This window comes from Drosophila montana, unplaced genomic scaffold (genome assembly GCF_035044405.1).
Source record: "Drosophila montana isolate Dmon_TW-CO22-7 unplaced genomic scaffold, ASM3504440v1 contig_2081_1, whole genome shotgun sequence".
NCBI lineage: Eukaryota > Metazoa > Arthropoda > Insecta > Diptera > Drosophilidae > Drosophila > Drosophila montana.
The window spans coordinates 2,265,281-2,284,976 of NW_026996991.1; the positions used below are offsets into that span (position 1 = coordinate 2,265,281).

At 35.2% G+C, this 19,696-nt stretch overlaps 3 protein-coding genes across 10 annotated transcripts; 2 read left to right on the top strand and 1 right to left on the bottom strand.

Moving 5' to 3' along the window:
* Nucleotides 1-176: 176 nt before the first annotated feature.
* mars lies at nucleotides 177-4,212 on the bottom strand. The gene is made up of 4 exons (XM_064680077.1): nucleotides 2,796-4,212; nucleotides 2,494-2,727; nucleotides 1,690-2,430; nucleotides 177-1,621 (listed from the first exon to the last, which is right to left on the bottom strand). The coding sequence occupies exons 1-4, from the start codon at nucleotides 4,081-4,083 to the stop codon at nucleotides 363-365; spliced, it is 3,522 nt and encodes a 1,173-aa protein (XP_064536147.1). The 5' UTR covers nucleotides 4,084-4,212; the 3' UTR covers nucleotides 177-362.
* Nucleotides 4,213-4,763: 551 nt separating this feature from the next.
* drk (growth factor receptor-bound protein 2 drk) lies at nucleotides 4,764-9,136 on the top strand. Its single transcript, XM_064680082.1, has 5 exons — nucleotides 4,764-5,322; nucleotides 7,312-7,409; nucleotides 7,477-7,596; nucleotides 7,656-7,821; nucleotides 7,917-9,136. The coding sequence occupies exons 1-5, from the start codon at nucleotides 5,245-5,247 to the stop codon at nucleotides 8,088-8,090; spliced, it is 636 nt and encodes a 211-aa protein (XP_064536152.1). The 5' UTR covers nucleotides 4,764-5,244; the 3' UTR covers nucleotides 8,091-9,136.
* Nucleotides 9,137-10,152: 1,016 nt separating this feature from the next.
* Nucleotides 10,153-19,436, top strand: bbc (choline/ethanolaminephosphotransferase 1 bbc). 8 transcript variants are annotated; one of them, XM_064679902.1, is made up of 8 exons: nucleotides 10,161-10,421; nucleotides 10,488-10,753; nucleotides 12,821-13,061; nucleotides 13,122-13,280; nucleotides 15,366-15,497; nucleotides 16,190-16,321; nucleotides 17,316-17,474; nucleotides 18,328-19,436. In XM_064679902.1, the coding sequence occupies exons 1-8, from the start codon at nucleotides 10,392-10,394 to the stop codon at nucleotides 18,649-18,651; spliced, it is 1,443 nt and encodes a 480-aa protein (XP_064535972.1). In that variant the 5' UTR covers nucleotides 10,161-10,391; the 3' UTR covers nucleotides 18,652-19,436. The 8 variants fall into 8 exon arrangements, with proteins under 8 accessions (XP_064535978.1, XP_064535972.1, XP_064535973.1 ...); XM_064679908.1 differs by lacking the exon at nucleotides 17,316-17,474 and having other exon boundaries at nucleotides 10,153-10,421; XM_064679903.1 differs by having other exon boundaries at nucleotides 10,161-10,753.
* Nucleotides 19,437-19,696: the final 260 nt, after the last annotated feature.

Genomic DNA, 19,696 nt, shown 5'->3' on the forward strand with positions numbered 1-19,696 from the left:
AAATTTGCAAGAAAACAAAAGATATTGAAATATATATGTAAACTTTGTAGTCCGAAGGTCTTCCTTTACGATTTGCAATTCTTCAACGCGACTTCGAATTCGCGAACGTTGCAGAAACTCTGAACTTTGTATCTCTGACTCTGCTATATAGTAAAGCTGATGGCAATTAAGCTAGATTCTTTAAAAACCTTCTTTTTTTATTAATAAAATGAGTAAATAAACATTAAGACTATTCAAACATAATTAACACTAAAATACAATACACAATCATTTTAGAATTCTCGATGATAGGCGCAGAAAAAAATTCGAAACATAAAAAACTTTTTAAATAAATTTGAAAAATAGATCGACCATTTTAAATTCTACATAAACTCCGATGATGGTCTTAATTTAATCAAACGATTGCGAAGCGAATACGCCCTTGACGCATTCCCATTGCTTTCCCCAGTTTCTTCATTTACTGAAGTCATTCGCTGACCGTTTCGAGGCGAGGGTTTTTCTGGAGTCATGTCCTCTTCACAGTCTTCCAGCTTGTTGCCAATGACAACCTCATCTCCACTAATATTGCCTTCGTCGAAGGTGAACTGAAAACGACGCACTTTTTTCTTGGCGCTAAATATAACACCGTGGGCACCAGACTCACGTTTTTTGGTTCCAGGCGTTTTTAAAATGGACATGGGCAGCTCAGAACGTGGCGTCATCTGCTGACGAGATACTTGCTCCGCTGCGCCCATAATAGCAGACTTCAATAAACTATTACCGCCAATGGATTGCCGATTATCGGTGTCACGTGATACCCGAAGCACGGTTCGTGCCGGCGAGAAGGATTTGCGGTCGCGAACCACAATAAAACGATGCTGTGAGTGACGCTTCGGAGTAAGGTTTGGCTGGCTGTTTTGCTCGTTGATTTCGCCAGATACCTGATTTATTCGCTTGGCTGCATAAGCCTTTCGCAAAAAGCTTCTTAAGTCGCTGCTTGGCTTAGCGATTTGTTTTCGTTTTGCTTTAAGCCCCACTTTTGATTTGGTTTTGGGCACTGTCTCCGCTTCTGGATCCAGCCAATCGTTGGCTTTCAAACGCAGCAGATTATCGAAGCGTTTGTCTACATTTTCGCTCTGTAAACGTAACATATCCCACCACCCCTCTAAATCTTCAACGAACACAGGTTTAGAAGCCTCACTGCCATCATTGGGAGGCAAACCAATGCCGGTAGCACCCGCTTCACAGCGATCAATAAGACTCTTAAACTGCATTAGTTTCTTGCTGGTAAGCAGATTTGTCTGTCCAATAGCCGCATCTATCATGTCCTTTGCCCCATTCTCTAGAAGTCGCACTTCATTTTGGTTGTTATATAACTGCCACTCGGCACAAAGCGAATGCAGGCGTCTAATTTCTTTATCCAGTTGCATTCGAAAGTATTGTACAGAGTCTAGTGTGCTACGCACAGCAACGGGAGTCTCCGGTTTTTTCTCACTTGGACTCTGTGTGCTAGTGTTGTTGGCATTGTCACGCTGCATCCGTGTGCTCGCTTTTCCACGTGCTACGGTCACAAAAGGACTTAGGTAAATTGATTGACTTGCTTGTGTACGTATCGGGGACTTCGCCAACATTGTCATGTCATCTAAAATTATATATGTATGATGATTACCATTTATTAGAATTTATGAAATCGACAAAAAGCCCACTTACCCTCTTCTGCAGGCAACGTGAGTTGCGGCTCCGTTAGTGTCGGGGATCCTGTCAACAGTCTCTCCGCAACAGACACTATTTCATTGGACTCATCGGCAACTGCCACAGAACTTATATTGGGTATCTTTCCGTGGGCCTCTAAAAAATTATCGCTACTTTTATTGGACCTGCACTCGGTAGATGTCGCCGCTGCATTGAATAAATGTTTATTGCTGACAACATAAAGTGACGTATCGGGGCTCTGCATATCGCAAGTTGATTGCAGTAGGTTCAGTTTGGACAATATTGCTTGTCTTTGCTTGCAGTTCATGAGCGCTGGCTTTTTGGACTTCATGCGTGTCGAGAGCTGTGAGGAGAGATTGTTTTTTGATTTGGTTTTGCACTGGGCTGCACCACCTCCTCCCCTGTTTCTGCTTGTTCCGGGTAATTCAAATGGCTGTGTCATCAAATTTTGCGGCTTTGATGCGTTTTTAATGGACCCCGCCATATTTTTTTTAACTCCAAGGGTTGTTGGTGGCTTTCGTTTAGGTTCAGGGTCTATTTGTGGCTTTTTAACTATAGATTCAGTAGATGCTTGCAGAGACTTCGTTGTCTGCCGCTTATTTACTGCTTGATTATCAGATGCTGCTAGTGGCGGCTTCGTCGAACGATTCAATTGAGGCTTCATTTCAGCATTTTGTAGGTTTCGGCCAATAGCGAAAGGCTTAACTGATTTGGCCACAAGCTTTGACTTAACTGCAGCTGTGGAAGCAACAGGAGACGAAGGTTTTTTCGTTGTGGGCACTTGAAAAGGGATGTGCTTACCTGCATTCGCGAATGCTTTGGACTTTACTGCACTAGTAGCAGCACAACCCACAGTTTTTTTTGCGGCCGGCATTTGCATAGATATTGGACCTGTTGTTACCTTAGGAATATCTGGAAGCTTTTTGCTTTTCGATGAATTAGAAACCGGCATCTCTGCTTTGGATTCATACATTGAGCGACGTTTTTGCTGCTTATCAGTACGTATCGGGGTCGTCGTCAACATCGTCATGTCATCTTTAATTAGATAAGTGTGATGATTGACAATTATTAATATTTTTGAAACCGACCTAAGGCCCACTTACCCTCAACTGCCTGCATCGTGTGTTGCGACTCCTTTAATGTCGGCGACGATGTCAACAATAGCCTCTTAGCACCAGACACTGTCCCATTGGAGTTATCGCCAACTGCCACAGGACTTATATTGGTTATGTCTCCGTAAGTCTCCAATAAATTATCGCTACATTTATTGGACTTGCACTCAGTAGATGTCGCCATTGCATTGAATAAATGCTTATTGCTGACAACATGAAGTGACGTATTGGGAGTCTGCAAATCGCAAGTTGCTTGCAGCAAGGTTGGTTTGGTAAGTATTGCTTGTTTTTGCTTGCAATTCAGGAACGCTGGCTTTTTGGACTTCATGCGTGTCGAGAGCTGTGAGGAAAGACTGTTTTTGGATGTAGTTTTGCTTTGGGCTACACCACCTCTTCCCCTGTTTCTGCTTGTTGCGGGTAATTCGGTTGGCTGTGTCCTAAAATTCGACGAACTTGATGCGTTTTTAACGGACCCTACCATCATTTTTTTAAGTCCAAGGGTCGTCGGCGGCTTTTGTTTAAAGTCAACCTCTCTTTGTGTCTTTTTTATTATGGGTTCAGTGGGTCCTTGCAGACTCTTCGCTGTCTGCTTCAGATTCCCTGCTTGATTATCGCATGCAGTTAGTGGCGGCTTCGTCGAACGATTCTTTACAACTGTTTGAGGCTTTATTCCAGCACTTGGAAGATTTCGGCCAGTAGCTTGAAGCTTAACTGCGCTTGCCGCAGTCTTTGCAACCGCAGATGTAGACGCAATAGAAAGTTTTGTCGCTGTGGCGATAGGTGCATTCGCAAATAGTGCACTAGTAGAAGCAAAACCCAAGGGTTTCTTTGCGGCCGGCAATTGCAAAGATATTGGAGCAGTCATCTCTGCTTTGGACTCAAAAACGTATAGTGAGCGTCTTTTTTCCTGCGCTTCTACTTCACTATTTGAATCTGGTTGCGCGTCCTTTTCTTCTTTCCTTTTCTTCTGCTTTTCAGCCTCCTTCCACTCCTTCCACCCGAGAAAGCGTTGCAAGTAATGGCCTTGGCGCTTTGTTATCTTATTGACAGGATTTATATTTGGCGCCGGGAGTGCATTTTCTTGCTGGTTTTTTGCTGCAGTCGTTGAAAGGCTGTTCAGTTTCTGCTCCTTTTGTGTTAATGTTTTTGACGAAGTGGGACTGATATCTATTATGCGATTGCTTTGAAAATGTGCGTCGCTTAACTTAGTTCGCACGACGCGTTGACGCTCCCGGTTAATTTCAATATGGTTGTGCGGACTTAGCACCCTCGATTGCATCTTGAATAAGTTTTAGCGATTTTCAGTAGTTTGTACACAATATCACTGCAATTTTATTTTCGAATAAATTTGTACAAAGTTACTTTTAAAATCCAACTGTATCAAAAATAAAAACTACAGTTTCTAATGTCAAATGCAGTACTATTAGAGCGGTCGCTTGGGATGGCGATATTGCCACATTGCACGATTAGGTGTGACCACTGTCATGAAAAAAAATACATTTTTGAATACTAAAAGATTAAAAAGGCGTACATTTGCGGTAATTTCAGTAACAATAGTTTATTTATAATAAAAAATACGTTTAAATTACAGCGATTCTGTATTAGACATAATAAAATTAATTAAATAATTTGTATCGTGAAAAAAACAAAAATTCGTCGAATATTGCATGAGTATGTGGCTTCAAATGAGTGCGATTGTGTGTGTCTAGAGGGGTTAAAAAAAATAAACAACAACAACCTTAGCGATGAGCACAGCGGCATTGCCAGCAGAAACTACACGCCCTGCTTTTTGACAAAATGAGTTTTATTTTGATGTCGTCTGGTGCATACTGATGGTCACATGATTATTTATAAATTGTGCGATATGTAGATCATTAGCGTGTTTATTATTTATATTTAACAGGGCGGTTTTATTGGTAGTCCGTAAAGTACACGCTGCTGGCAACGCTATGCAAGCTCAATTCCTCTCGTTTTCTTTCTATCTTTTTCACACACGCATACATATATGCCCGTCATTCTCAGTTGTTTCGTCGTGAGTGCCGCTATCACTTCGTGTTTGTTGCTCTGTTGCTGGCCTGGCTGCGGCTCCGTCATCGTCGTCGGTGTATTTTTAATCACTTTTCTCGCTGTCTATGGCTTTGAAAATATTGTACTAATTTGGAGACGTGCAATCGAATATATGAGTTATTGTTTATATAATAAGTTTCGTTGTGTTGTGTTTTAAATGCAGATGTGAAAATAAACGAGTAAATCATAGCATTTTTCAAAAAATAGCTACGAGAGTAAGCACCTAACAACAATTGCATATATGCATGGGAGTATATATGTACATATATGTATGTGTAAGCAACAAGGCTGATTAAGAAAAGTAATTCAACTAAAAGTTAAACAAATTGTACTTAGAAGAGCAACAATTTAAAAACAAACCACCCTCTACAAAATGGAAGCAATTGCCAAACATGATTTCTCTGCTACTGCCGATGATGAACTTAGTTTCCGTAAAACTCAAATTCTAAAGGTAAGAAAAATTAAAAAAAAATTGACTAAGATTTACATTTTGTACATCTCTGCAACAGCTTACAGGTCTACAGTTTTATAGATGACTGTCACCATATACTGCAATTATCGCCGTCGAGTTCTGTTTATAATTTTTTCATACAACTTGATTCATATGTTTGCTTGCAATATTTGTTGCCTGAGTTGCGGTCGGTTCCCATGTTAACCCAAATTCCTCTCCAAAGTCTGATGTATTAGTTGCAAAGGACTCCAGAGTGCGTATAATTTTGCAAATGGATCAAAAGCGCATCTCGCAAGAGCAAATGCATATGTGTACAAGCAATGTATACTTGCAAGTATATGTGTTTACTCAGGGATTTGTCGGAATGGCCCCGCTCTTTATACAAACTCTGTTAGTCAGATAATAAATCCGTGCGAAACCCTATAGGCGCAATAAACATGAATTGAATGTTAATTAGAATAAATAGTACACATTTCACGATTTTCTACATTTGTAATGTAGAATTGTTAGATTCGTTTGGTTCTTATTTGCAGTAGACTGCAGTATTATCATAATCTTTGTATTACGATTCGTCATGTAAAACTTTGCAGAGCAAAAGGAGCACATTAAAATTTACCGATAGTGAAAAAAAGAAAAAAACAAAACAATTCGTTACGAATAGCGATTATCTGCAAAAACGCTTCTTTTTTTTTGTGTATATACTCTTATATTTGTCTCAGCTGGAGACGGAGTCCGAAACCCAAAATTATGATGAAGAATCTGGTTTTCTCCCCACTGCACTATTGTCTTGGTGTGCGCTTGCCATGCCTGGGGCCCCTTTAAGCAATTGGTTCTCTTTGTTTTGGCAGGCGAAATTTCAGGTTTTTAGTTTTCAGGCGGTGTAAGCTGACCTGACTGCTGCGTTCTTGTTGTTATTGTTTACTGTCTATCCGCTCTTGTCGTAGGTTAGTCACTTAGCGTGCCAGTGGTTTATTTTTGTCTTGTAGGGTCGCTTTTGGGTTGTTCATGCTGATTGATGATGTCAATGACTTGGACTACGCTTTATCAAACAGCTGCTGTTTCTGGTTATCAAAGGCTTATCAGTTGCACTCAATCCAGATCAAACAACTAATCGAGCGTCTTATCAGTTATTTTTGAAAATGCTGGCAGCTCGATTAAAGCTTCCACAATACAGTATAAGGAGACAATGATATCAAGATCACATCCCCACGTTTTAATAGGCTTGTAAAATGATGCGTGGAAACACAAAATGATTTTATATGGCTTATACATAAACTGTCGACTTGGCTTCGATTGGTCATGAATCAAGTTTGAGAAAGATTGGATTATGTATCTACCATCAAACATTCAAAAAATACATTTTCTCTGTTATAACAAATTTGGGCGATGTTTTAATAAATAAAACAGATACCTAAAAATAAACCAAACTATTCTTCGCTTGTTTGAGAAAAAGCGAATTCGCCAATAGTTGAACATATAGAAATACTGCTGCTGCCAGCCAGCTTACTGAATATATACATATAAACAAAATAACATAAGTAGAACGCATATGTAAATAGTTTTTATAAACGCAAAATAGTGACAAATACGAATCACAAATTTTATAACAAAAAAAAAACGGACAATTAAGAATCCTATTTGAGTTTATACGTTTTTAGCATTGTACCATAAAGAATCCTGCGTATCTGTAAATTACACACATAAAATATAAACCGTTTTATATTTAGCCAGTTTATCTGTTTATCTGACATGGTTTAGATAAACGCATGAACTAGCGAAGCTCGGAAATTTCGAAGAAGGTAAACAGATGAAACACGACGGAGTCTACTTGCATTACTAAACGAATACTATTACTCATTTATTAGCATTGCCTCCGGAATATGACTCACTGTTTGCTGTTGAGACGGTGATCATTCCCATATTTTTAAAGCCAAACCTTTCCTATTACTACTGTATTGCCAACCATAATTAAGCATGTTTTATTCGCAGATATTAAATATGGAGGACGACTCAAATTGGTACCGTGCCGAGTTGGATGGGAAAGAAGGGCTTATACCCAGTAATTATATAGAAATGAAAAATCACGAGTGAGTAACTATGAACATTAATCAGTACATTTTAAAATATCGTGATAATTCTAATCATATATTCAAGCTGGTACTATGGACGCATAACCCGCGCCGATGCGGAGAAGCTGTTGTCAAATAAACATGAAGGCGCCTTTCTGATACGCATCAGCGAATCTAGTCCCGGCGATTTCTCCTTATCCGTCAAGTATGTAGCTTTAATGTATCAGTCAATGATTAGTATAATATCCTTGTATGAATTCACAGATGTCCTGATGGGGTCCAGCATTTTAAAGTACTACGGGACGCACAGAGCAAATTTTTTCTCTGGGTTGTCAAGTTCAATTCTCTCAATGAATTGGTCGAATATCATCGAACGGCGAGCGTATCGCGATCACAGGACGTAAAATTACGTGATATGATACCTGAAGAGGTATATTATATTGAGTGAAGGCCATGCAACAGATGTTTTCATATAAATAAAAATTGTTCACGTTTATAAACTCGAAATATCCCGTTCTTTTGCAGATGCTCGTTCAGGCGCTATACGATTTTGTGCCACAGGAATCTGGTGAACTGGACTTTAGACGCGGAGATGTCATCACCGTTACAGATCGTTCTGATGAGAATTGGTGGAATGGCGAGATTGGCAATAGGAAAGGCATTTTTCCAGCAACCTATGTGACGCCATATCATTCATAATATTGTTCACCCCAACACACACATACATAACGCATAAAACATAATTCACACACTATACTATGAAATACCAATTTTTAATGCATATTATTATATGTACTGTTCAATAATTCGACATGAGCATTGCATATAGATACATATTGTATAAACTGTAGGCATAACAGCCGAATGCATTTTTTTACGTCATTGACAAGCAGTTTGCAGCCATATTCTAAATTAATGCAATATTACAAGAAAAATTAAACTGACAACTAAATCCTCTTGTATGGTGAATATATTATACATCGCACTATATTATTAATGTAACAATTTTTGATATATATACATATATATATTTTTATTTAAGTCCAATCACATGTAGCTTTCCACGTACACCACTCTAAATGTGCTATTTATTTTGTGTGCGTGTATGTGTGTGAGAAAGAGAAAATTTTATGATAATTAAATATATTATAAAAAAAATTACCAATAACAACTCTACACAAACTACCGCTTATTTGACAAAAAAATTTAAAAATAAAACTATGACAACAACTTTTGCCTAAATGTCTCAAAGCGAAGACAAATAAAATTATTATCATAATTAACAGTCAAATATAATATATTTACATATATGTAATATATATATATATTTAACAGTTGACGTTAAGCATACATTTTTACTGAATTTCACTTGTACGATGCGCCTATAATCAAATTATATAAAATTTGTTTTCTCATATAAGAATTTTGTGTGATTGACATTCAGTTGCTGGCATTTTATAAACTTTTGCAACCTTTCAAAACAATATTACTTATTTGCTATTGATATACATTGCGTTTTAAATGAAAACATACTATTATATATTAACTTTTGTTTTGCATAAGCGCCTTTGGTTGTCATAATAATTCACCGACAAGTAGTTGCACACTTCTAACATTACGTACAATATGCATTAAAATAAATACGAAGTTGCCAATATCAGTAATTACACCGAAAAACAATATTTTTATATGTATTTCCTAACATACACGAAAATTAAACGAAAAACGAAGATGCCTCATAAAAATTTGTCAAAATTTATTTGATAGCTATAGTTATGCATGCACAGTTCAATCGGCCGATGGCATACATTTTTTGAAGTAATATGCAGGCTTATATAATAAATATTTTGCTTAGTCCACGTCCTCTGAAAATCAAATTAAAAACCTAGTGGTAAACTAAGCGTGGGAGAGTGAAATGGTTAGAATCGGATTATTCAATTAGTTAGATTTAGAAATCTATTACAAATTCATAAGTATATATATATTTGTGGAAGCAATTAGTGTGCGCACTGATTCATCTAATTAAAAGCAAACCTATTTACGTTTTTATTTGTTTTAATTTAAATTTGATCAACATATCTTATACATATGTATATAAAAAAAGGTTTTCATACAAGAACCTACTTTACGAACGATGATCACCATATGCAAGTTTCAGAACGATAGCTTTAAAACAGAGACTAGTTGACATACAAACAGACAGACGGAGATGGTTATATCGACGCGGCAGTTAATGCTGATCAAGAATATAAATACTTTATTGATTCGGAGATGACTTCTTCCTCTTCTATGCGTTACACATTTCATCTACAAGGATATAAAGAGCAGACCCTTTTGCGTATTTATTATTTGTGATATATTATTAGAAAATAGATTACGAAAGATGCAAAACTGTAAAAAAAAACCTCTTAACGCCTAACCTAATATTTATTTCCGTACCCGAAAATAACAGAAGATTAAGTATTGCCAACAAAAATGTAATGTATGGAAACTTACTGGTTAAATGAACGCATAGCAAAACCAATAAATTCGCAATTGACATTTTGCATTTTTAACACAAATCCTATTTTCTAAAGTAATCACATTTTTTTTAGTTTGTGTCATAAAGTTTACATATATTGTAATAATCAAATAAATTTAGCTTGGTATTTTTCTGGAAAATTTAGTATATTTTGTGTATAGATGTACGGTCACATTGCATTCGTATCGACGACGGAAAGCATGTCAGGCGAGTTCTTACGCGCACGACAGTTAAAATAATTTACTATATATGTATATATATATATATATATATATAGTATAAAGCAAAAAGAACACGTACGAATATACAACAATCATTTAAATTAAATAAGCTGAGTTAGTCTGGTGTATTGTGTAAAAGAAGACCATTGCCAAGCCTTTGAGATTGAGTGTTATATGTGACTTATCAAGAAAAATTTTGACACACGGCACACACACACATACATAATCGTTTCATAGACGTAGTACATATGTATATGCATGCGAGTGAAAATTGCAAGTAACAAGCAGGTGTGTGTGCGAGTGTGCGTGTGTGTGCAAATGCTCTTTCGATAATTTACGCGCCTTGTCACACAGTCAAACAAAATTGTTGGTTTCACCTTTGCCACCTGCTTATACAAAATGCCGATACTTGCCTATAAGGAACAGCGCATTCTCAGCCCCCAGCAACTGCGCAAGCTAAGCGAACACAAATACTCATGCTTCAGCGCAAGCCTGCTGGATCCCTTGCTGCAGCCCTGGTGGAATTGGTTGGTCTCCCAAACGCCACTTTGGCTGGCACCCAATCTGATAACAATCGTCGGTCTAATACTCAACATTGTTACAACGCTGATATTAATTTGGTAAGTGCTAATTTTGTATCAATCTTTCTATCAATTATGTACAGGTGCGTTATTGCGTATGTTCATACATATGTGTGTACGAATCTTACAAATAACTCAATTTTGGAACTCATTATATACGCGTTGGGTAGCTCTTAGTTGGCGTGTTGCGGTTAGCCGATGAACACAGTTGATTAGATGCATTAGAAATCTACTGAGTGAAATAACCTTTCCATTTCTTTCATATTCCCACATGTTTCTTTGCTATCGTTATCGTAAATATTTCTATAAACATGTGTATAGACGGAATTTCATACATTCAATAGCTTTAAAGATATGTTATACAGTTGCCTTGATGATCTCCATTAGTTCTTCTCACGGCTTCAAGTGAAGATTTCAGATCTTGAATGAATTTTTTATTTTAACTAACAAAGTTGAAATATTAAGCGCTTTATTATTATAATCCATCCAAAGGAGGAATTTTCTTGTTCTGCGTATAATCGATCGATGGTTAGTATTATTATATACATATTCAAACCTACATTAAAAATTGGTAGTGTAGCATTATCTACAATCATCTGAAATACAGATGAGTCGTTTCCCCTAATGCGTGGCATTAACCTTATCATGGCGTAACTTGCACTGTTAGTTCCAGTCGAAATGTCGACTCTGATAAGATAGCAACGGATCGTCGGGGTCGCAACTCATTTACTTTTAAAATATCTTGTTTTTTTACTGGGTTGAATTCAATAAATCAGAAAGGTGGTTCAAGACATACGAAATAAGTAGTGGAGAACTTATCATCGACTAGTTGTTGTTGATTACACTCCGTCTGCTTGCTTTTTGATATTGCCCGACTTTTTGGCTTCGCATGTGCACAAAAGTTCAATTGAATTAACCCCCGAGTAAATTATTTTCAAGTACAATATTTTCATTATTCTTGCTTATGCAATTGATGAGTGCTTTGATTGAATTAAATAAAAATTTGCATTTTTAATTGATTCCCATTTTGCAAATAAACGACTAACTTTCGAGCACTACAAACGCCAAATTTTGAGCTATAATGATCCCACCCTCATTTATGTCAGCCCTTATATTTTTATAAAGTATACTTCCAAAATTAACTTTTGAACTTTTTTTTTAAAACCGAATCGTAAAGATTTTGTTGTGACTAAGAACTTCAGTCTTATTATTTTTTCACTAAATAATTCATCTATTCGGTATTTAATACTAATAACTAGAAACAAACATTGGACATTCAAAAATTCATTATAGTTTTATTTTTGCACAATCAACCAAGTGTTAATAAAAGGCGAACTCTGTATATAGTTCTTCTTTTTATATACATTTAAAATGACAATCTAAAGTCTTTAGTCTTTCCAGTTGAAACTTATTCGATGTTTTTACTGGTGTTCCAATCGAACAAAACGCGACTTCAAAAGTGTTTACATTAAAAGTTGCATTGAAAAATCGCATCTACAGCTGTAAAATGTCAATTTAAGTATAACTTACAATTTTTAAGAACTAAGCAATATTGGCAGACCAATTGACCACTATAAAAAACTTGAACGTTTGGCATTGGCGATCAGCTACTTCTATTTTGCCGTCTAAAATATCACGATTTCCAAGAGTGCAGTGGCAAAAAAAAAAAAAAAATCATAGTTCGCAGAATCCGTCGATCATCCCTGCTATTATTTGGTTAGCCCCGACAGCCCCGACTTAAAACTCAACTGATTTCGAATGATCTGCGACCAATTGCATTTTACTTGTAAATTGCCTAGAAAAGTTATCTGATTGTTTGAGAGTTTCTTTTAGGAGTCTTTATCAGAAAACGATGATGGCAGTGAAATATTAGCTTGACTATGTCAAACCTGCTATTCTATTCCTATTTAGACGTTAAAAATGCAGTTTGCATTAAAATAGGTTATGTATGACAGTGCACTTCGGACTCCCTAGGAATCTCGCTAATCTCTCTCCCGAGAAGAAAAGTTATGCTTACTTCAATAAACTGTATTGAAATCCTGAAAATGTTGTTTTTGAGCGTTATACCCATGTATGTGTGTACTACAAATATATTTTTTCTTACAGCTATAGTCCAAATGGGGTTGAACCACCGCCACGTTGGACCTGCTTTCTCTGTGCTCTGGGTCTGTTCGTCTATCAAAGTCTAGACTCAATTGATGGCAAGCAGGCGCGACGTACCAACACGTCATCGCCGCTTGGCGAACTTTTCGATCATGGCTGTGATTCCATATCAACTATATTTGTGGCGCTTTCGGCGTGCATATCCTGTCAACTGGGTCACTATCCAAATTGGCTTTTCTTTCAGGTAAGTTGCTAAACTTGAAATACTTCAACGATTTTTTAATTCGATATGTGTTATTTTCAGTGCTTTTGCGCCATTGCGTTGTTTTATTGCGCACACTGGCAGACGTATGTATCTGGAACGATGCGCTTCGGCCGCATCGATGTAACTGAGGCTCAATTCTCCATTATTGCTATACATTTGGTTTCGGCCGTGCTGGGACCCGAGATTTGGCTGACGAAGGTAAGCCATCTGGGTGGATTGCCATGTTGCTCATATTTCCATCTTTATATAAATAATCCCCTTATAATATTGATTTCGTTTTGAACCGAGATTTTCAGAAGTTATATTTTAAATTTTTAACGCCTATTTTAGACTATAGAAACGCCTTTTTTAATAATGCAAGTGTAATTTTTCAATTATTATAATTTTTTCGTCATTTACTTATGTTTTAATAAGATAAATGCAAATAGCATCAATAGCTTGGCTTAAGTTCAAAATGCATTAAGTTTACTAAATGCTTATAATATAAGAAACTAATATATTAGAGACGTTAAGATAGAATGCTTATTTGTTGTTTTGCGTTGTAAGATCTTTGGTTCGATTTATTAAGTTTATTATCATTGGGTTGCAACCAAAAAAATAGTATATATTCCAAAGACAAATTCATTACACAAAATTTAACGAAACTAAATGAGACTGCAATACATACATTATTATTAACTTTGTATTAGCTAGAGCTTACATAGAAAAGCTCTTTTTCACATAAATAGTTACAAAAAAAAATAATTCGAAAACATATTGTAATTGTCTCAATACCTTTTACTTTTATGTTGCATTCAAATGTGTGCCACTGCCACAAAACAAAACAACACAAAATGCCTAATCTACTAAAATCCAACAAATATTTAACACAAACACACAATCGTATCCAATATACAAACACAGATTGGCATTGGCAATATTGAACTTTGGCATGGTCCTGCTATTACGACCATTGTGTGTGGTGTAATCTCCTTAACCTATGTATTTTCCGTCGTTGTGGCCGGTGGTGTTGGCAAAAATGGCTCCACAGTTGCTGTAAGTCTGAAACATTCACACAAATACAAAAAAAACGGAAATATGTACAAAAATGTGCACAAAACATATGAGATAAATGACTGCTAACAAATATTTTGGGGTTTTTCTTTTACTATATTTACAAATATTATGAGCTACTGACTGTGAGCATTTAATATTTTGTTTGTTTTGTACTAAAAGTAAAAAGAGAGCCGTCTTCGAGCTCTGAAGATAGGCAGATGTTTCAATTATGATCGGCTCTTTAAGCAAAATTGTATAAAATAAACCTGTGATTTTGGTTACATATGTATGTAGTAATTCTATAAAAATATGTATGCCACTCTTTTGGCAACAATATAAGGAAGCTCCAATAATTTAAAAAGAATTCACATGTAAAACCCCTGAAATATTGAATGTTGTATGATGCTTATTTCAACTACAAACAGAAACAGGAAGACACATACAACAAAAATTATTTTGGCTCTTAATTCGAAAAATCTAGTTTAAACATTAATATTGCAATGCGGCTATTTCGTGGAAACGTGGTGTGGGTCCTTGTTTTTCCCTATTACCCCAATTGCTTGCATTAACTTTCTACATTTATACTTATACACAAATACATATTTATAAATTGTTCCGTCGTTATTGTTTCCTATTTAGTATTAAAGCCGCTGCTCTGCTTCTCCGCCTTGTGCTTTAACACATAACAAAACTTTAATATTGCTGACTCTTACTTGGCATGCTCTAATACTGTTGAATGCCTAAATTCAATAGAATGCGATATGCAAAATTTGTCTTTCTTTGTCACTGGTATGACCAGAAAATATATTCTATATTTGTAGAAGTCCAGAATCGTATTTTTAATATTATATGTATGTATCTATACTGTTGGCTAAGGGCTTAAGATTTACTTAATTTAATGTATCTCAAAAAATACGTATTTCCCTTGGAGTAGCATTAAGTTAGATTGGCACATTATATTGTGATAATTGCGGTATCATTTAGTTTTAAATTTTAGCTGAAAAACTATCGAGGTGCTGTCATTCGAATTTAATTTCTAATAATTGTGCTTTTTTTTACTGAATTATGAACCCTCGAGTTGTGAACTCGACAAGCAACCCTCCATTGTTTTAAGCTTACTCTATTACTTATGCCGCAAAAGCTCTCCGAGTTAGGTTAACGATTTTTAAAATTTCCATGAAAATTGTTCTGTTCTGTTTACTGTTATTGTTTTTGTTTTGTTCTGTGATCTCTTCTCATATACAATAGATGCCAATCGTGGGAGTTTCATGGAATTATACAATATTAGTATTTATCACATTCGGTTATACGTTGAATATAATCAATTTTCAAAAAATGTTTATTGAAGGCGGCAGTGGTAAAAACGGCTCATCAGTTGCTGTAAGCATTGCTATCCATAAACGGAACGAAAAACGTTTTAAATCAAATTTGAATTTGCTAATCGTACTAAACATTTAAATTAAAAACATCTGTTGGATTAACTCATTAGTTTATTTCCCACACATTGACACACGGACACTTGGCTCTAACATTTAATCCATTTGCAAATGTTTATATGGTTTACTAATTTTTTTATTTGGTTCTATTGCATAAAGTAAGACAATTTTATTGGGATAATTACTGAAAGAGGTTTGTAATTATATTACTCTGCCAGCATGAGCTTTTGAGTAATTTAACTTGCGATGGAATAAGTGTTTATTGTTTATAGAAAATATTTAAATATAAATATTGTAATTATTCATATTAGTCTCAGTGAAATGATATTGAAATATTTTCAAGTTATGCTTTCTTACTATTATTCTAAGGTTATTGGTAGCTTTAATTTTAATCAGCAATAATAGACCGCTTTTAAAACTTAAATTACTTGTGGCTATTTATTAGACAAAAAATTTGTATTAATATCTAATGCAGCGTAAAATAATTTTTTTTTTTCATTAATATTTATTTTATTACTTTCTTTCGAAATCCATATCAAATTAAATGTTTTAATATACCTATTATTGCATTTTTTTTCTTCTTTTAAACTTTTAAAAACGTTTGACAAAAATTAAAATTTTTTTGAATTTTATCAGATGCCTTATCTTGAGTGTGAAACACGCTGCTTGCCGTTTTATATGGCCAGTGGAGTTGACTTCAGTTTAGCATTACGTTACTCAAAATCCATTTTAAACGAGGGCTGTGGGAAGAATGGATCATCTGTTGCAGTAAGATTTTGTATTTTTGTATGGCACAACCACACGAAGGCATTCTAATTAGCTTGGTCGCTAGACAAGTAGCTAAAATAACGATAAAATGTATTTGTCATTATTTCTCGATTTATATAAATGATCATGTAATTTATACCCTTGTACAGGGTATAATAATGAAGTCGCAAAATGTGTTAGGCATTGCTGGTGGTGGAATCGTCAGACGTCTCGGTTAGGAGTTGTCTGCTTGTCAATTACTATCCATGGTTATTTGCATTGTCGCAAATTGATATAATTGGTATAGGTTGCTTAAATGACAAATAATATCGTAACCAAAAATTGTTAATTCCAAAAGAAATCTATCTTGAATTTTAGAGCTTGCTAATGCTAATGACATGCTAATTTTTAAAGCAGTTTTTTGTATTTTACTTAGCGCTGTGCTCATCGATTTATCACAGATTAATTAAAAAATTTGCGCATACGACTACAAGGGTATATAAACTTCGGCACTCCGAAGCTAAATGTCTCCTATTTTTAAGTTCCTTGTTGTATTGTTTTTTATACCTAATGATGCACGTCTTATATGCATATGTTATTTTTACTGTTTGCCATTTGGGGTTTTAAGACTTAAATGCTGCTTTCTTTTTTTTGGCATTTATTTTTATATAAATACTCTTACTTTATTGTTGGCTTGGCTTCTACAGCAAAAGATCCGCTCACATTTACTAACAAACATTCACACCCACAAATTAGCGCTAGACCATGTAATTAAAAAAAATTACCATTTAATAACGTAAATCCCAACAAACAAGAATCCCAAAATAAATGTTGCTTTTGGTCAACCTAATACTGTGAATTTGCAAAATGTGCCTCCTGGAACGTTAGCACATGCAAACAAATAAATGGCAGCAGCTTGTACAAAAGCGGTCACAATTTGCAATCTCACAATCGTAAAGAATTTACCAAGTTTGTATAAAACAAAATATTTTTCTATATTTCATCTATACAAAAGGGAACCAGTGTACTATCGCCTAGTATACCGCTGACACTTGTAGTGCTGCCCGCGCTGATGATAGCGCAAAAGTCGCCGGAAAATATTTTTACGGAGCACGCTTCAGTTTTTATTCTGGCTTTTGGCATGGTGGCGGCCAAAATTACCAACAAGCTGGTGGTAAATTGATCTTAAACTAAAAATAATCATTTCTTGTATTTTATTTAATGTTATGAAATATGTAATCCATAGATGGAGACATCTTCAACCCCATAATGTATATATATTCATAAGTAGCCATTTATGTCTGTCTGTAACTACTAAAAAAAAGTGTCTTGTCAATTTTGAAACTATCCCTTATCATTTTCCAACGGCAGTTGCAGGCAGTCCATACGTCAAAATCGGCCTTTTTAATAATCGGATGAAAAACTGTTTTGGTTTTCCAGAATTCTCGACCAAACTCGTTATTTTTTTTTTTTAGTTTTACTAACCTCCTCATATATTTGATAAATATTTGATCTTTACATCAAGTAGCTACCAATCGAATGATCGCGTTTTGTTTTTCAAGGCATCTCAATCAAACATTGCATATACAACTTCGAACCATCTTTCTTATATATGAGCAGCATTTTTTAAAATCTATATGGAAAAAAGGTTCTGTTTTCCAGATATATTGACCAAACATACAATTACGAATTTGATAATTCTGGCATATCTGCAAATGCGTAATCTTTATGTTATTCGCGTGCCAAATACTTCGACATTATACCGCTGTTTATTGTATAAGGATAAAAAGCTATATATAAATTCTAGATCAACAGGCTAGCCGTTCCAATTTTCTGTGTGTCTCTTTAAAATCTTAGAGACTATAAAAGAGATACTACTAAATAGATATATACGCTGTTTTCGTTAAATTATCTTTTGTTTAATATCTAATTGACACATTAAGCATCAAAATATAAGGTTGATTACAGATATTTTTACCAAAACCTTTAAATTTAAATCCTAATAATGTGTTTCTTTTGCGATGTAGATAGCGCACATGACCAAAGCGGAGATGGAGTATCTGGACTGGTCGCTGCTGGGTCCTGCTTTATTGTTCCTGAATCAGTACTTTAACTGTATTGTACCAGAGATTTGGCTGCTTTGGTTTACGCTAGCCTGGGGCACACAGGATCTTCTGCGCTACTGTGCGCAGGTTTGTCTGGAAATTTGCCAGCATCTGCGCATCGATCTATTCAGAATACCGTATAGCCCAAAGGTGTCAAATACCTCTTCGGTGGGAAGCCAGAGCAACGTTGGAGCTGACAAAAATGGTGGCACATCACATAGAAAGTCGAAAAGCAAAGCGCACTAGATCAATGTTCGCTCCGGTTTCATGAAAATTCATATATTTTTCAAATATTTACGGTATTAGCGAAAGCTAAACAAATTTTAAACTCAACCCAACAAAATTTACCGTCGAAATGTTAAAACATAACAAATTATAGCATAATTAATTTATAAATGTTGTAACAAAAAAACTGGAGGCAGACCTATATCAATTATATGCATATATTACAAGTATAAATATATTTTATATAATTCTGTAAATTGTAATATATACAGTTTTTTATGCTGTGCTAGATGTTTCATAGTGGAAAAAAAAAAATAAAAATATAAATCAAATGCCAAAAATATCATTTTTGGCGTACTCAAAGCTCAATTTAAGGTTAAGTCCAAGTCAATGAAAATTCATTGTTAGGATTTCCTTTATTTAATGATTGGATTTTATTGAGCGTGCGCCTGATTCTGAATAATCTATTTATGTTATTTGCGTACTATAAAATGTTATGTAGAAATATTAGCGCTTAATTTCCTACTCACTGAGTAATTAGATATAATTACATTGTATGTATGTATCTATGTAACGATGTCAACTCTGAAGTATAGTAACTTATGTAAAGAATGTAAATTGCCTTTATACATTCTAAATGGTAACTCATTTCAAAAAGCAAAATTGTTTATTATTTACTGATTGGTTTTGACTTAAAGTGTACACCCAAATTTGCACCGATTTAAAATATTCGAGTTGACTATTATCTTATGTTTGAACAGATAAACAATGCGTAAAATGCAAAAATAAAACGACTAAAAATGGGATTTATGGATATATATTCAAATGGAAATAGTGAAATATTGAGCTGTTTGTTAAAACAGAATTTTTATTAAATCTAAGGTGTCGTACAAAACCCGTGCTGCAAACCCCTATAAAATTGGTCGGTGACATCCTGCCTTGTGATACGGTTCGTGAGCATGCCTTTTCACATCCTTTACATCCGTAGATATTTCCAAATTGAAGTTGGCTAAATTAAAACCAGGTCCGCGTAAACAACACGTCAAATTAAAAAGATACTTGTTTA

What these genes read in the sequence shown, in the direction of transcription:
- mars (XM_064680077.1), bottom strand. Translation starts at nt 4,083, where the DNA reads ATGCAATCGAGGGTGCTAAGTCCGCACAACCATATTGAAATTAACCGG. An exon ending in CAAAGCATTCGCGAATGCAG is followed by an intron (nt 2,431 to 2,493) that starts GTAAGCACATCC and finishes TTGCTTCCACAG; the next exon opens with CTGCAGTTAAGTCAAAGCTT. An exon ending in CACGTTGCCTGCAGAAGAGG is followed by an intron (nt 1,622 to 1,689) that starts GTAAGTGGGCTT and finishes ATATAATTTTAG; the next exon opens with ATGACATGACAATGTTGGCG.
- drk (XM_064680082.1), top strand. Translation starts at nt 5,245, where the DNA reads ATGGAAGCAATTGCCAAACATGATTTCTCTGCTACTGCCGATGATGAA. An exon ending in GTAAAACTCAAATTCTAAAG is followed by an intron (nt 5,323 to 7,311) that starts GTAAGAAAAATT and finishes TTTTATTCGCAG; the next exon opens with ATATTAAATATGGAGGACGA. An exon ending in GTGATATGATACCTGAAGAG is followed by an intron (nt 7,822 to 7,916) that starts GTATATTATATT and finishes GTTCTTTTGCAG; the next exon opens with ATGCTCGTTCAGGCGCTATA.
- bbc (XM_064679902.1), top strand. Translation starts at nt 10,392, where the DNA reads ATGCGAGTGAAAATTGCAAGTAACAAGCAG. An exon ending in AAAACGGCTCATCAGTTGCT is followed by an intron (nt 15,498 to 16,189) that starts GTAAGCATTGCT and finishes GAATTTTATCAG; the next exon opens with ATGCCTTATCTTGAGTGTGA. An exon ending in AGAATGGATCATCTGTTGCA is followed by an intron (nt 16,322 to 17,315) that starts GTAAGATTTTGT and finishes TCTATACAAAAG; the next exon opens with GGAACCAGTGTACTATCGCC.